The 16,897-nt window shown below is 38.9% G+C and overlaps 2 protein-coding genes across 3 annotated transcripts; one reads left to right on the top strand and one right to left on the bottom strand.

Annotated features, from left to right (window-relative positions):
• Window positions 1-1,395: 1,395 nt before the first annotated feature.
• ift74 (intraflagellar transport 74) lies at window positions 1,396-16,245 on the top strand. Its single transcript, XM_061757614.1, has 20 exons — window positions 1,396-1,549; window positions 2,749-2,888; window positions 3,361-3,496; window positions 4,052-4,100; window positions 4,385-4,483; window positions 4,603-4,663; window positions 4,895-4,954; window positions 5,100-5,161; window positions 9,080-9,218; window positions 9,382-9,444; window positions 9,591-9,734; window positions 9,934-9,974; window positions 10,108-10,187; window positions 11,439-11,492; window positions 12,061-12,158; window positions 12,542-12,668; window positions 12,754-12,917; window positions 13,673-13,798; window positions 15,376-15,436; window positions 15,512-16,245. Exons 2-20 carry the CDS (start codon window positions 2,760-2,762, stop codon window positions 15,625-15,627), a joined length of 1,809 nt encoding a protein of 602 aa, XP_061613598.1. The 5' UTR covers window positions 1,396-1,549; window positions 2,749-2,759; the 3' UTR covers window positions 15,628-16,245.
• LOC133469944 (leucine-rich repeat-containing protein 19-like) lies at window positions 4,866-8,264 on the bottom strand. 2 transcript variants are annotated; one of them, XM_061757612.1, is made up of 7 exons: window positions 8,122-8,264; window positions 7,813-7,921; window positions 7,455-7,702; window positions 6,937-7,048; window positions 6,321-6,408; window positions 5,985-6,179; window positions 4,866-5,901 (listed from the first exon to the last, which is right to left on the bottom strand). In XM_061757612.1, exons 1-7 carry the CDS (start codon window positions 8,223-8,225, stop codon window positions 5,600-5,602), a joined length of 1,158 nt encoding a protein of 385 aa, XP_061613596.1. In that variant the 5' UTR covers window positions 8,226-8,264; the 3' UTR covers window positions 4,866-5,599. The 2 variants fall into 2 exon arrangements, with proteins under 2 accessions (XP_061613596.1, XP_061613597.1); XM_061757613.1 differs by having other exon boundaries at window positions 8,061-8,137.
• Window positions 16,246-16,897: the final 652 nt, after the last annotated feature.

Genomic DNA, 16,897 nt, shown 5'->3' with positions numbered 1-16,897 from the left:
TTTGGCCAAAATTAACCTATGCGAAAAGTGGGTTAAAGGTCGAGACACTTCTCCTAAACTTTTTTCTTTCTTTTTTTCTTTTTTAAAAGTCCTCCAAGGACTTCCGGGTCATCTCGCTCTGATAGAATAGGAAAATGAAATACTTGTTGGGGGGGGTGGAAGAAAAAAAAGAAAAGCAGAATCCGAAGATCAGGCTCAGTAATCCACACAGCTCCTGGCGTATCATTGGAAAAATATTACATAAAATATTTTTTTTAAAAGAAATAAAAATAAGAGTTGCTGTAGCTATTTGCCGCCGCTTGTCAGCATTCCGTGCGGATAAGAAGCATATCTTCCGTGTCGGACGTTTATGTAGTGGAGATCTGAAGCCCACTACAATATCGCTTCCGCCACGTTTTCCTTATTCCCACAACACTTCACATACTACATTTACGCAAACTCGAAACGTATCATTGCTGATTCCGACGCACTGGGAGACCGTGAGAGTGTCGCGTATGAACTTTTATTAGTTGCAAACAACACGATGGCGACCATGTCATTTTGCGCTGGTAAAAGTCTACCAATTCGTAGTTTAGTAGGATTAAAAAAAAGAAAAGAAAAACGCCCAACAAAGGCCTTGGCTCGACGTAGCGGAAAGAAGAAGTGTCTCTTTTGTTTTCGCCAGCATTTAATACCGATTTTACTTAATTACACTTACAATAAAAGTCTGTACTAATTAGGATGTATTTTTCTCAAATGCGTTGGGCCACATCAAGAAAATAAAAACGTTTTTTTGTTTTTTGTTTTGTATTCCACGTAATACACAAGCAACATACTGTATAGCTATTTATTGAGTCCCTATATCTGCAGATATGCTGATGGATTCCCCTCACTATTGTTATAAAAGGGAATTTTGGAGTTTTAATTACACTTAAAACCTAAAGCATAAAGTGGCCATGTGTGTCTGTGATCGTAATGATTCAGCCGGCCACGGAGACGAGTCATTACGTGGTGCGCGTCAATTACCTGACGTGATCTTTATTGACGTCTTATCGAAGTGACGAAACCTTCGCTCTTCGACACACGACGCGCGCACACAAACTTTTCTTTCAAAAACAAAAGGCTCACAATCTTGAAAATTCATATATTTTTTTAAATGTCAACAGTTGGCTTGTCCAAGTCATCTTCAATTTGTACTATAATACATTGGGCGTTGCTTTATATTTGAATCTATGGTAGCTTTTTCATTTTAAGAGTTAATAGTCATCACTTGTTTCAGTAAAATTAAAGCCAGTGCTGTTATAGTATACAGTATTTATATTACAGATGAATGACAGCGGAATACATTTCTGCCTTTCTTAATACTGGGATTGCCACCGTCGTTACGAAATATTGACAGTTGGGGGCAGTAGTTTAATTTTCCTGTTTAAACGAAGCCAAATTGACAGAGAAGAAGAACGTTGCCTGGGTAACGGCAGGAAAAGCTCAAGGGTTCTTTTTGCTAGCTCTGCGGAAACAAACAACAACCACATTTGAAATAACTGGCGAAAAGGACAAAACGGCATTAAAGGTACTTCATTCGGAATGTTTTTGCAAAAGATAATGTCACCGATATAAGTCTTTGAGTGGCTTAGGTTTTGGTAAATTCTCTGGTATAAAAAGTGAAATGTAGCGATACAAAGCATCAAGTGAACATGCATAGGGTGGCCAAATGTATAAATACAGAAAAAAGATATGTCTGTATACACCTATATACCTAAACAATAGGAACCTCACATACGTGGAGGTTTTACTTGTGTGGAGATAGCTTTAGCTATGTTAGCATGTTTCGCTATTATCTTCTGTGTACAAAACAGGACAGCGCCAACGAATTGAAGTTGTGCAGCGCTACACATTTAACTAATCTGCATTTGCATCGACAGAACGAGTGGATACAAATTTAATAAATGCATTAAAAGTGAAGAAAAATTGCAGTTTGGGCCAGATTTTCTGCTAAAATAAAAAAAAAAAAAAAAAAGCAAATCCATTTAGCAAAAAATCTTAAAGTAGACACTTTATTTTCTTTAGTTGGCCACAAAAAATAATGTGGTAGATAATTATTGATTCTGAAGGAAATTATGGTAACGAGTTACACAACACGCGAGCACAGTTACAAAACAGTACAAACATCACAGCAAGCAAGAAAACACTAATGTACATAGGTATACTAGTTAAAAGGCCAAGTACTGTATGCACTAGTAATACAAAGCAACGTAAGTAAAAACAAATGAAAAGTGTTTCATAATTTGAGAATATTGTGAAACCCAAGAATGTAAGCTGAATTTCATAATAATTCCTACATGGCCTTAGAAATGTGTTGAACGCGTGCTGTTTGCATTTACACTTTTTAAAAAAAAATATGCATTAGCTTTCTATACATCCATCAGTTTTGTATGCCGCTTATCATTATTAGGGTTGCAGGTAACTGGTGTCTTCCAATTGACTTTGAGAGGCAAGGTACACCCTGGATTCGTTGCCAGTCAATTGCATGTTCACATTGACAATTTAGAATCTGCAATTAAATCAGGACGCATGTTTTTGGAATGCGGGAGTAAACGAGAGCCCCCGAAGAAAACCCTTCCGTGGGTTCAATCTATTTTATTTTATTTGTTTTAAGTTGTTAGCTTTAATTTACAAGTACTTTTTAGTAGTTTGGTGCCTTCTCATACAGTATGGCACTTCAAACGCTAACCACAAAAATATAATACGCTTCATAAAATGCGATTACAGGTTGCGGCGCTATGGCGAGTCAGCGGCCTCCCTCCAGCATGGGTCGGCCTCTGAGTCGTACTGGATCAGTAGTCCCAGGAAGCGGAAGACCTTTAACAGCAGTTCGACCTCCTCCTACAGCTATACGCATACCAACTGGGGTAAGCCACTGTTTTTCGACTTATTTTAGCTGTGGTTTTCAAATGATGATGATGACATAAATGCACCGATAACATAATTTCATTTGTACTATAATACATTGGGCGTTGCTTTATATTTGAATCTATGGTAAGGGAAAGTCAGTGGTAAGGGAAAGTCAGTGGTTCCAAACCTTTTCTATGCCCCACACCACCCAAAAACTACAAAATTGTTATCTCATTTGCTAATGTATACTAAACTCCAGTGTTGGGCCTTCTCTGCTGACCTACAACCCAAGTTCTAATATTTGTTCCATAAAAATGATTTCATTTTACTCCCAGCAGTCTATTGTCTTCATTTCCTCCCATTTTTGTCTTGGTTGCACTGCTTTCAGTACATGTATGTGTATGGTAAATAATTGTTTTGTGCAATCAGATTCAGTCTCTTTTCTGCAATTCTTTGTAAAAACTGTGACTTCTACTTATTATCATTCAGATGGTTCCAGCTACAGGTGTTCATCCTGGTATGCGGGCTCTCGCGACTACGCCTGGAGTCCTGTCAGCACAGATCAAAGTGACCGATAGGCCTGTGACTCAACAAGGCCTAAGTGGTATGAAGACTGGGTTAAAGGGTAAGCACAGTTTTTTTAAGCTATGTTTAAACACTCAGAATCAGCTCTCATTCGGCGTTATTGTAGGATAGGCACACTTTTTGCATAGCAACAGTGTCAAATCTGTCAATATAATGAAACTGCCCGTACTATATAGATTCCTTAGAAGCAAATAAGGAGTTTGCCAGTATGTGCATTCAATTTGCACTTTCTCTTCTCTGTCTGTTGCAAGCTATATAAAGTCAAAGGTGCATTGGCATTTGTAGTAATGTGTAGTAGTAATCGGCAGTTGCATTCATTGTTGTGAATAACTGCATGTTTAAATAATTGTAAATAGTTACTTGTGCGTATAGTCCATTGTACTAGTGCGCTGTACTTCTTTTGATTTTCTTGTTTAATTAAGAAATTCCTTTAAGCATTGTCCCGGAGAATGTTAAAAAAATTTACTTATGGCCTGACGACTTGTTATTAGCACTTTTTTTCTTGTGGCATTTATCAAGCAATTATGATGTAATGAATCATCTTTGTCTTCATTTTCTCTCGCTACTATTTCAAATCTGCCTCCATCCCCCAAAGGACCTCAAAGACAAATTCTGGACAAGTCTTATTACTTGGGTCTTCTCAGGTAACACACAGACATCAGTCCTTCCACCACTTAACTGCAAGTCAGACATTAACTGAGCAGGTTGAAGTATGTGACTTGCTGTTCTACTTTTTTTGGGATAAAAATAGGTTTAATTTTCCTTAAATACTTTTTATTCGCCCATATGAAAGTGGAGACAGAATCTGCCTGCATGGCACAAAATATATAGGCCAAAAGAAAAGTATATATGTCAAATATGATTTAAAAGCCATTGCCAACCCCATCAGAGGACCTCAAAGTAATTGTTATCGCGATTGTGCTGTTAGGAGTAAGATCAACGAGTTAACCACAGAGATCAGCAAACTCCACAAAGAGATCGACACCTTCAACCAGGAAAACTCTGTCTATCTGTCCTACGAGAAAAGGTCAGTGTGCAGCTCGGTTGGTAGAGCTGACAGAGTTGTATGTGATTAAACGAAAAAAGCAAAGTATTTGTATTCGTACCAACTGAAATAAAACTTTCTGTCGTACGTTCTCCCCTTAGAGCTGAAAGTCTAGCTGCAGAGATCCGAGATCTGCAGGGCCAACTTGCTGACTACAACATGGTAAGCAATTTGAACTCTTTAAACTGCATTTGCCGACCTACACAATGAAACGTCTTTTATCCTGTTGTTTTGCCAAATTTTCCCCAAAAGATAACCATGCAGACTTTATGCCACCTTAAAAGAATACCAAAAGCCTCACTGCTTACAGCGGAACCATAATTTAACAGTGCACGGCTCCTCCTGATACAAAGCCATCCGCATATTTTTATTTTTTTGTCATTTTATTTGTAGTTGATGGACAAGCTTAACACCAACGCAGACATGGAGGAAATGATCAACGACTACAACAGTGTAAGTGTTTTTCGTAAACATAAAATATAAGCATCGCTGTCATTAAATGATGCAGAGATCAAAGAACCTAAAGTAAACAATGCACAAGTAAAGAAATGGCAAATGATCCATTGTAATATACTTTCGCTTTCTTTCCTCCAACTAGTTAAAAGCTCAGAATGACAGAGAGGCTGAAAGCATTGACAGCATCTTTATTGAGAGAAGAGAGTAAGTATTTTGTAAGAGTTTAACATGTGCTTTTGAGCTCACTGACTCTAAATTTAATGACTGTCTTCACGTCATCGTGTGTCCTTTGCTAGGGTTTCGTGTGTTGGACAGGAACAGGCAGCAAAATGCACAAAACCTAGGGGTCCATTTAATGCTGGAGGTCCCTCAAAATAACAGGACCCCCATATTCCAGCTCTAGGAATATAAGATAATCAGATCACCAAAGAGCTATAGTTTTACTTGGAAATCGACCAGTGAATAGATTTGCTTTCATTTCTTAAATTGATATTAAAAGAAAGAAATAATGGTGGTATTTTTTTTTTTTGCAATTTTGGGTACTATACTAATTCTGTGTGGTCCACTTTGCCTCAAATCTTCGATTTAATCCTCAGGGTCAAGTAGTTAACCGCTTGTCCTTGACACAGTTATCTATTTAGGTTACTCCTCGGTCTTGATGTAAGGATCCTCAAAGTAGTGCACATCCTCTTCGCCCTCAGCCCCATGGTGCTCAAAGGTAAACGTCTGATGGTTCATGTATCTCCCCGTCTCTGAATAGATGCTTGAAGCCGTGCGCCCCTGTCGGTTCTCTTCTTGCCGCAGTCGTCTATGTCTGTAATTACGGAAGAGCCGATACCAGGAGGGGGCTTTGATGGCGCACACGATGAGCATGGATGTAGTCAGTGCCAAGGCTGCAACACACGCTGTGAATCTCCACGTGTTTCCGGACACATGCTTTTCGTCTAGTTGGGGATTGAAGACAGTCCGTGCGACAGTTTGTTATATATGCATCCACATATTTCATATAAAATTTCAGAATTCCTACCGCTGTTGTTTGGGCTGGTGGTCAGCATCATTTTTGACACCTTTGGTTGTTGAGAGTGCCCTGTTGTGCCCGTTGGTGGGTTTTGGGGGTCCACAGTGGAGGAAGGTGATGATGTTGGATAGCACTTAGTGAGAGCCTCAAAAAGATGCATTCCAGCCTGTTGCTCTGGTGAAGCACATTTAATATTTGACCCTACTGTGGAGCAAAACATGACAGGATCAGTCATTTCCTGCACTATTACGACTACTTACTAGTTTTGTTGTTAATATTTTTGTAATGAACTCATAATGTGATTGTTAGGCATTTGTTACCAAACTCAGCAATGAAAAGTATTACCAATGGTGACACCTGCGGCTCTTATCTCTTCAATGGTGCTCAGCAGCTGGCAGGAACAATTCCATGGGTTGTCTTGTAGGTCTACCGTCTAATAGAGTCCAGAGTGGATGAGGATATTTCATTAAAACTAAGATACTTTCAACGGCTGGTGTTCAGATGACAAAGAACTAGTTTACTGTCCAATTATCCATGTGTGGACAATACAAATTTCCATAGTGAGGCTGCCTTGAAGCCATGCTATGAAGTAATTTTACAATAAAATAACGGCAAAATAAAAGCTCTGTGCAGTTCTGTACACAAGTTTTAGGGTAACATTTAGATTTGTTGTTTTAGTAGTACTGTATTTTTAGTTACTTGTTTCCTGAAGGATGACAAACAGATGTCATTATGATTATGGGAATGTGAACGCTTCTTCTTACGTCAAAAGTTACTTAAACTCAAACGATAAAATAAATCTGCACCTTTAATTAAATGTTCACCTACATTGAATTAGTGTTGACTTTTGAATTGTCAAAATACTGTGAAAGCGATCTCTAAAACAACAAAGCTTTACCTGGCCCAAGACGTTTTGCACAATATTGCAAATGTCTAGGGGTCCAAGTATATGATTTGTTACCTGTAGATTATTAAGCTTGCTGAATAACTTTGCAGGAAGACTTGTCAGCAGGTTGTGCGACAGGTTCAGCACTGTGAGGTCGTTTAGGCCATAGAAAGACTCGGGTTGTAGGCTGTGAAAAAATAACCCAAAAATCTAATGTACAGTAATTGCAGTTTTGCTTTTGGCTAGACAGTAATAAAAACAATGTTACTGCGAATACCACTATCTACGAAACAGCTTTTTCAGAACTCAAGCAACTCTAAGCGTATTCGGATACAGTCACAATCAAACTGGCATTCACACCGTCACTGAGTAGGAACTGAACCCACGCTGCCTACACCAAAGTCAGGCGAGTGTACCTCTCCACCGTTAGTTTAATGAGCATTACCATTAATAAACTTTCAGGTTGTTCAGCTGACCAATCTTCCAAACTGACGGTCCACTCTAATTTAGCTTGCTCTCAAAACTCCAAGCCATATGTAGAATCAAAGATAGTGTTCAGTTTTTCCTTTTTAAAAATGTGTTTTTTTATTTACCTGCTGATTTGATTCCTTGATAGTGACAGCACGCTGAGTTTGGGTACAACAGACAAGTACCTAGCTGGTATATGGGTCACCTGGTTACCATCCAGGTGGAGGGCCACCAGTCGGGGATAGCTGGCCAGGCAATGTCTATCCCCACTGGTTAAAGTAATCTGATTCCTCTCAATCACAAGACTAGTAACAGATGAGTTGCTGATGCTAGGAGGGATCGTCTTCAGAGATTTGTCGGTTAAGTTATGGACCTGCCACAGAATACATGGACAGATGGATGGTTAGAGCATGAAAACTATGGAACTATACTTTGACTAGATGGGAATGTTGTATCTTAAACAAAAAAAAAAGATATTCTTACATGTGTATCTTCCACAGCAACTGCAGCATCGTTATTCTTTGTATATATTGCTACAAAAGAGACCAACCACAGCAGGCGGAGAAATTGCTGGGGCTGGCCCATGGTCCCCCTTGAAAGGGAACAAAACAAACGTTTCCCTTCACATTAAGACGGTGAACAGAAATCTAGTGACAAACTATATCTCCCTAAAGATCATGATATATATTAGCTGAATAACCTTTGCCCTCTCCATTGTTCAATGTACTTACCGTTGCTCACCGTCATTGATGGTAATATCAGTAGTATTAAGTATTAACACGGACCACATACCTTTTGTTCTGCTCGCAGTAAGAGATGAATACCCACGTCACCCTTGGTGCAGCCAGCGCAGTAAAGGACCTTTGCCCTTTGTTGTAAATTCTGAAGGCTTGCATGCAAGATTTTACTGTCCTGAACAGTTTGATCAAGTCAGTTTGCATTGCACTTTTCCTTGTTCCCGTCGCGGCACAGCCCCGAGCGACGTTAAGTAAACTCTTTTATTACTTCCACACACTGTACCACCTGCATATACAGACCATATAGAAAGTGAACACAATCATGTTAAAATCTTTTTTTACCCCCTAATTTCCCCCCCAAAAATGACACCACGATAAATTTGACCGATAACCTGTAGAGTTCAGTTGAAAAACAACGAGGGAAGATATGAAAAAAACATTAAAACAAATGCACAAAATTTTGGGCCAAAATTGACTGGTATTCAGAACGGCTCATAATTCCATCCACCTTGAATACATCTAGAGATGGGCGAGTACTGATACCGGGTGTCAGGATCGGGCCAATATCAGCCTTATTACAAGGTATCAATTACTCATGAAGGCTGCCGATACTTATGGCCAAAAAAATAAAATAAAATCTGAGTAAGTCCTCCTCGCCAGTAGTTGGCGCTAATCTGCGGCAATTTGACATATCGGCGAATCATGTGTGTCAAAAAGAAAGAACGGTCTTCGTTCACAACTATTTGTCATTGTGTTGATTGAAATTTTATGTATTGAAAGTACTAGTGGTAACTACTATGATAAGAGTAAGTCAAGAGGGAATACTCGTACTGGTATCAGTCTGAAAAAAAGTGGTTTTGAACATCCCTGACTTCATTCCTAATACCACCTGCAGAGAAAAAGATCCCCAACTCATGAAATATTTCAACTTTGGTTTCATTTAAATGTACCAAATGAAGTGCACAGTGAATGTATTCAGATTTCCTGTGCATTCTGTTGTCTTTGCTCTGCAGAAGGGAGGACGCCATCAGGGTCATTGAAGAAGAAATCAAGAAGGAAAGGCGTGTTGCCGAGGAGATTGTCCAAGCCATGCCAGCTGCAAAGCAGAAGAAATATTTCACCATGACGACAGCCAATGAGGAACTACTACAGGCATGTTTTGTATCTCTTATCAGTCAAATGTAGGATTTATTCAGACTATTTTCTTTATAAAAATGTGCCATTAGTGGTACATTTTGTTATTGTGAAAAAAGGTTGTAGTCCTACTTTTCACAACCAGTACTAACTACTGCCTTACTTTCTTGTTCACTCCCAGGAGCTGGCTCTTCTCCAAGAGGAACTGGATGCCCTGCTGACCCGGAAGGAGGAATACGAAGCAGTGAGTTGCCTCAAAACAGAAACAGAGAAAAAAGCAGCAAGAAAAGATTATAGATGGCAATATGCCTGATCAGTGGACTGAGGTTAGAAGCGTCTCTAGTTTTAGCACAAGCATTATTTGTTTTGTTGCATGTCCCTTATGTGTAGGAGCTGGCCCACTCACAGATAAAACAGGAAGTGGTTCGACTCCACGAAACTTTGTCAACACTGGAGGCGAAGCGGGACAACATGGAGGTGGAACACAAGAGCTTCAGCACGCCTCAGGAGGAAAGAGAGAAACTGTTGAAACAGGTTGGTTTATTATTCATAATAATGATATTAATGACGGCAGCACAGTGTGCATGTGGTTAGTACATCTGCCTCACACTCAATAGTTCTCAATTTGAGACTCAAGTTGGACCTCTCCATGTGAAGGCTACTACGACTACATAATAATGACAATATTCATAATAGTAATGTTTTTGTCACACCTTCATGCTTTGTCTTTCAGGTGAAAGAGGACAATCAGGAAATTGCCAGCATGGACAGACAGTACGTATTTGATGTTAAAGCCGTTGTGGGCTGGGTCATGCGCCTCGAAAACAGCTGACATTCTGTTAACATAGAAACATAGATTGGGTAGTTGTGTTGTGACTTGCTATGTAACGTTTGTGCGTGTGTTCAGGCTGGTGGAGATCAGAGAGAGGACCGGTCAAATCGCAGAAGAGATCCGCCAACAAGAGCAGGACTCAGAGGAAGCTCAAGGTAATATGCTGAAAGATGTTATTCTTTTTTAATGATTTTTTTTACTTAGGATACATTCACACTGCAGGGCATGATGCCCCATTCATATTTATTTTTTTTAAATCTGATCTTTTAATGTAGTCGTTCAGGTTACAAAAACAAATGCACACGAGTCACCGTGTTGATGGAAGTAAATATCGTCACTTTAAACCGCATACACGCCTTGAAGTCTCGGCGCCCTTTGCACAATGGTCATTGCACCGGACTAATACAATATTAGTCATTCGAACTGCTGTAAGTGCTAGAGGACTCTGCATCTTTTTGCACAATTGTCAAAAAAAAAAAAATAATAATTTACCGGCATTACCAGATCACTAGCAACCCTTTACTGCTCAGTGACTGTTTTTTTTTTTTTGACAATGTCTTTATGTCTCAAAAGTGTTCTCTGTCAATTGACTGTCTGTTGTCGTACTAGAGCGGCTCCAACTACCGGAGACAAATTCCTTGTGTGTTTTTTTGGGACATACTTGGCAAATAAAGATGATTCTGATTCTGATATGGCCCCTTGCGTAAGTCTCGTCATGACACATTTGTGGGGATTTCAAGGATTTTGTGGAACCGGAGCCAACATTTTCTTAAATTTGTCTACTTCGTCGTTTGGTGTGTCTGTTTTGTCCAGCAATTGTGACTTTTGCGCGCCCCCGTGAGCGTCTATACTGCACTCGCGTCAGATACATGTCCCATTTATATCCACATATGAAAGAAACCTGGGTTGGATATGAAAAAAAATTATACTAAAAAAAAAAAAACAATTATGCTGATAATTTAATGTTAAATATTAAGAATATTGTTGAGCTTGTCCCTTTTTGGCCATTCAAAACATTTGAACATATTGGTACAACACACAATATTTACCTATTAATTACGAACCATCACAACATGATACAGTAGAAGGTGGATAATCTAATTACATCCAATATAAGAACTATTTCAAAAGTCAACCTTTACCAAGATGATAATGGCCAGTCTGAGAGGTGTTAATTTGACAATATGTATGTTTATTATTGCAGTTGTAGTTTGTAGTGGCGTACAACTGCACATTTTTTTAAAAACAGTTTATATGTATTGTACCTTGTTAGATTGCGTTCTGTGCTATGCGTACAAAAGAGGCCAGTGTGTAAATATTAAGCAGATAAAACCAGCAGATTTGAATATACTGTATAATCTGAAGCACATTTTAATGTATGTACTTGTGCATGTCATCTTTTGAAGGGGAGTGTCAGCAGAAGTACAAGGAGCTGAAGAGGAAAGAGGAGGACATTGATGGTAACTGTATACTTATATTTGTTTCTGTTCCCAATGTTCATAGAGTGCAAAGTAATATGCATAGCACTCTATATACAAAACATGAAGACCAAAGAGCAGCCATTGATGGAAATATTTGTATATTTATTGGAGGTGATAAATATAATACAGAATGAGTACAATTTTGAGAGTTTTTATCATTATATCGTATCATTAACTCATTATAGATGCTACATATGTACTATGTAAATGTACAAATCGATATGTAGTATTTATTACACAATATTTTTAGAAGTGTGCACTTGCAGTGAAGCATTGTAATCTTGTACAATACATCACTATATAGCATCATATTAAATAATATAGTTTAAACAGGGTTGTACAGACACTGTATTTATTGAATTTCTTCTACTTGGTCTGCAGGGCAGCAACATTAAAACCTATTTTATATATCCTGTGTAAAATTTCTTTGAATAGAATATTCCATCAAAATGTTTTTTAAACTATTCATTCTATATGGTCCCTTATTTGGCTATCGCATACAGAATGCAGCTCTGTGTAACCTGAAATATGAATTGCCCATTCGCAGGATTCCTGCAGGCCTTTGAGGATTTAAAGACCCAGGAGCAGAGTAAGATGGCTCAGAGCCAGGAGAACATCGTCTCCCTCTTGGAGCACTGCAGCAGGGTCAGTAAAGGAGGATATGCTTAAGTTCCGCTGCTTTTTATGTATTTGTTTTGAATAACAATAATAAAAAAAGGAAAAAGACAATTTGTCACATATTTTTTAAAATTTAAAATAAATGTGTATTTTAACAATATATTTTAACACCTTTTTTTAAATTAACAAAATTTTGATATCGCGCTCATAGTAGTAACTTTGTACTCACTTTTTCACCGATAACACCAAGCTGAGATCCCCCCCCCCCCCCCATTTTTACGTGTTTAAGCTAAAGCATATTGAATTGGTTTTAGCATGTTTCAAAAACACACGTTCAAGTGACCCCCCCATTCCTTTCATTTCTCTGCATGTGGGCATCAGTGGAAAAGTGTGTGTTTATATGCGTATAGAACATGTTGCGGCTCCGTCGGGTGGACACAATTACAGCCAGCGAGCTGAGGAACATGCAGGACGTGCTGGTCAACAAGGAGACGGAGGTGTCGCAGTCAGCCAGCACCGCCAGGGGACTGACCACTGGTCAGCGACGCAATGTAGACCCACACGTGACCCCTCATGAGGCAGACGCCAAATAATAATAGCGTGTTATGTGTTCACGTCCCAGAGTCCCATCGCCTGCAGCAGGACCTGGAGAAAGTGCAGCAGCTGGAAGGCAAGATCACGGGAGAGCTGTTCACACTGAAGGAAACCGTCAAACAGATGGAGTCGGAGCTGCTCACCTACAGGGACCTGGAAAGCCTGAGACACACGGCAGACGAGAGGAAGATGGTAGGAATCTTTGCTATATACAGTACATAAAATGAGTACACTTCATGACAACAGATTTGTTAGAAAACTTTCGGGATCAATGTACGTGTAGCGAAGCCCTGCTATGTCGCGGTTTGTAGCTAGCGCTATATCGCAGATTAAGCAATCAGTTGTTATGCTGTCCAAATTTAGAGTTGTGTTCCTTAAGCGTGTTACCACATTATGTCACATGTTGGGCAGCACTAAGGTCGAGTGCAAGTGATGCAGCCAAATTAAGAGCAAGAAGAAAAGGGAGAGAAGGTTCCCATCTAAGCACTGTGTGTGTTAAAGAAACAGTTGTTTAAAGGTTTAGTATTAATGTAACATTGATGCTAATTTCTATTAACCCGACTACCACGTTTCGCATTATATGTTAACATTAAGCTAGTGGACCTTCCTATAGGAAGGTAGGTTGAACATTTTGGTGTTTAAATATTCAATGATTAATTGTCTTTTGTATTGTGTGGCAGTTTTACAAGCTTGAAGCAAGCACGCTTTGCCTCTTATTTGGAGAACTGTATGAGCGTTAAGTGAGAACAGGCAATGAGGAATACTTTTAAAAGTGTGTTTTAATAAGTAAAAATTTGTGGGAGGGGTAAAACTAACTATACAAACATAAATGTATTAGCGCCTCATCATATTATTACACATACACCACAAATTGACGGAAAACGGATAACTAGTTTTGAAATCAGTACCGGTAGTCAGTGAAAATAACGTACGATCTTGTTGTGCAGAGACTGCAGGAAGAGCGAGTTTCCCTCACACAACGGCGAGATTCATTCCGACAGCTTTTGGAGGAGATGAGCCAGAAATATGAGGCGCTGAAGACCAAACTTGAGGAAAACGAGACCCATGCGCAGGTTTGTACACTAGGAGCACTTTTGAATATGTATGACTCATCTATGGAAAGCTGTTTGAGCATTTATTCAATATCATGGATATCTAGCTTAAGGTCCATGTACTAGTATGCTCTTTGTCGTCTCAAGTAATACAATTTAATGCACTAGTAAAATGAGAAGGTTGCACAAGTAGAATGACTATACTATTAGTTTCACCAGTACTGTGTTCATGCACTACTGTGTTCATGCACAGTAGTAGGACAACTTTGCCATAGTAATAGGACAACTACATATTCCGAGTGAGGCAAAACTGCACTACTAGATAGATATCTGTGTGTTCGATATTAACGAGTACTAGTAGCACTCAGGTGTTAACGAGGGCAGTTTTGCTTCACTAATAACGTAGGCGAATAAGGTCCATGTACTAGGCTTCTCTGTCCTCACTCGTAAGGACAATTCAGCGCACTAGTCTTATTAGTAACATTTTTTCCACTACTCCATGACATGTCTGCAAGGACAACTTTTCCATACTTGTAGGACTACATGTTACTAATAAGGTAGGTAGTACTAGTATCACGCAGTAGTCAAGTTCAAGTTTGGCCTCACTCGTAACATGTCAGTGTTGTCCTACTACAACTAGTATGTCAGTGTTGTCCTACTAGTGAGTACAAAGTGCATACTATTACATTGACCTTAATTAGGCTTCTCTGTCCTCACTAGTAAAGACAATTCGGCGCACTAGTCTTACTAGTAAAATTTATTCCACTACTCTATGACGTCTGCAAGGACAACTTTTCCATACTTGTAGGACTACATGTTACTAGTAAGTTAGGTAGTAATAGTATCACGCAGTAGTCAAGTTGAAGTTTGGCCTCACTAGTAACATGTAGTTGTCCTACTACAACTAGTATGTCAGTGTTGTCCTACTAGTGAGTACAAAGTGCATACTATTACATGGACCTTAATTAGGCTTCTGTCCTCACTAGTAAAGACAATTCGGCGCACTAGTCTTACTAGTAAAAATTTTTCCTCTACTCTATGACGTCTGCAAGGACAACTTTTCCATACTTGTAGGACTACATGTTACTAGTAAGTTAGTTGTCCTACTACAACTAGTATGTCAGTGTTGTCTTACTAGTGAGTACAAAGAGCATACTATTACATTTACCTTAATCTTATCAAATAATTGTTCAAACGGCTTTATGGAAGGCCTTTTCAGCATTTATTTAATATCCTTTATCTAGTGGGAATTTTGGTGCTACTAGTGTGTGACATGCCTACAAGTTGGACCGAGTAGTGTTACAAGCACAGCACAGTAGTTCACTAGTAATATTTTATTGCGTACTAGTAGGCCAAAAGTGGCACTAGTGGTGAACACCACACATTCACTGCCATTGACGGCTGTTGAATTCAAATATCCATATTAACATGGAGGACTTGCAGTGAATTAGTTGTTCCGTGTACTAATGCACTCTCTTCACCTGTAAGATGATTCATCGCACTAATAGAATGACTTTCTTAAGCTATTAAGGAAATCAAATAAATGCTCAAAATGGCTTTCCATCTTGGCATGCTCATGTTGGGGTTTCTGTTTGTAGCTAGCTAACCTGGAGAGGAAGTGGCAACATTTGGAGCAGAACAACTTTGTCATGAAAGAATGTATCCTTCCCAAAAGCATGCTTGTGTGTGGTTTTGTGATTTTGTGCAGATGGTTTTCTTTAACAGTAGTATCAGTCATCGCCTCGAAATCCCAGGAGAGTGACTTCGCCTCCGTTTCCAAGAACGTCTACGAACAGATAACCGATTACAACAAGTGCCTCATAGAGTCACTGCAGAACATCAGGAGCTGAATACACATATAAGTGATCCAGCCAAATTAATCATTCCTGTATTGAATACAAATTCTAAATTACAGTTTTTTGTGTGTGTGTAAAATAGGTTTGATACCGTTACACTAACAGCATAGTTGCCCAAGGCATTTTCAACTTACTGTCACAATATTGTAAATCTTATCAAAACTACCAATGTGTTTGCTAAAAATATTTTTTTTCTTAATGTAGATTGTCAGTCATCCAGGTTGTGGTAGCAAAAGTTGAGTTGAGGTGACTTGAATCTTTTTTTTTTTTCCTTGTTCAAAAAGGTAATTATGCTAGTAGGCTAATGAAATGATGCAAATTGGATTGTTAAATCAGAAAACCTCATTTTAGATCAAATCTGGAATTAAACCCAAATTTCCAAGAATGTGCAAGCAAAAAAGTTTTGAACAGTTCAAACCACCTTATTACCGTTGCGTTTTTACAGTGGTTATTTTCTAGTTGCGTGACATAGCTCAAACGTCTTATGGTTTGGTTCTTTGTACCCTTGTAATACTACAGAAAGCCATTTGAGCTTTTATTGGATATCATAGCCGCCAGTCAATCGCAGCTCACTTGACCTGATGTCAATAAAATGGAAACCCTTTTTTTCTCCATCGTCCTGACAGATGACACATCAGTTATAGGTTTATCTATCTAACTTTCAGTGGACACATTTCTGTTGTGTGGTTCTGGAAAAAAAACAACCAAAAAAAGATAATTTGAATGTGGCATTTATCCAGAATCGGTGTTACAATATAAATAAAATAATTTACAGGTTCATTCTGTCCATTCAAGCAAAAACCCTAATCATACTGGGTAATATGACAAATTTTTTCCCTCTCTCCTTTTATTGCTTTTAATTGAAATGAACACATTTTGCATAAAACCCAAATTCTGCTCTAGAAATATATCTGGCGTTCCAGTATCAAAAGAGTACAGTAAACATTTGAACTGAGTGGGAAACGAGCGACGACCTCTAGCAAATGAACAGGATGTTTTGTTTGTTATTTTTACCACTGAGGTCAACACAACACTCAGCTTTAAGCCCCTATCACTACCCCTCCTGCACACTATATTTACACACAACTTCCCTCTTCACAAGTCTAACTGGTGCACATCAGTAATCCTTGTGATTCAGTCTATCAATTTGGGAAGGAAGAAAAGTCATTTCTTGGAAGCAGTTTGGGACAGAAGTAACTGCTGAAAATTTGTCTTGACAACAGTGTCCCGCACCGCCATTTAAGATTTACAACCTACCGTGAAA

Source organism: Phyllopteryx taeniolatus, chromosome 20 (assembly GCF_024500385.1).
Source record: "Phyllopteryx taeniolatus isolate TA_2022b chromosome 20, UOR_Ptae_1.2, whole genome shotgun sequence".
Lineage (NCBI taxonomy): Eukaryota > Metazoa > Chordata > Actinopteri > Syngnathiformes > Syngnathidae > Phyllopteryx > Phyllopteryx taeniolatus.
The sequence above is the reverse complement of the archived record's forward strand: the minus strand, read 5'-3'. Positions and strand labels throughout refer to the sequence as shown.

What these genes read in the sequence shown, in the direction of transcription:
- ift74 (XM_061757614.1), top strand. Translation starts at nt 2,760, where the DNA reads ATGGCGAGTCAGCGGCCTCCCTCCAGCATGGGTCGGCCTCTGAGTCGT. An exon ending in ATCTTTATTGAGAGAAGAGA is followed by an intron (nt 5,162 to 9,079) that starts GTAAGTATTTTG and finishes TTTGCTCTGCAG; the next exon opens with AAGGGAGGACGCCATCAGGG. An exon ending in CCAATGAGGAACTACTACAG is followed by an intron (nt 9,219 to 9,381) that starts GCATGTTTTGTA and finishes GTTCACTCCCAG; the next exon opens with GAGCTGGCTCTTCTCCAAGA.
- LOC133469944 (XM_061757612.1), bottom strand. Translation starts at nt 8,225, where the DNA reads ATGCAAGCCTTCAGAATTTACAACAAAGGGCAAAGGTCCTTTACTGCG. An exon ending in TCAAGGAATCAAATCAGCAG is followed by an intron (nt 7,049 to 7,454) that starts GTAAATAAAAAA and finishes ATTTTTTCACAG; the next exon opens with CCTACAACCCGAGTCTTTCT. An exon ending in GCAAGCTTAATAATCTACAG is followed by an intron (nt 6,409 to 6,936) that starts GTAACAAATCAT and finishes GGACTCTATTAG; the next exon opens with ACGGTAGACCTACAAGACAA.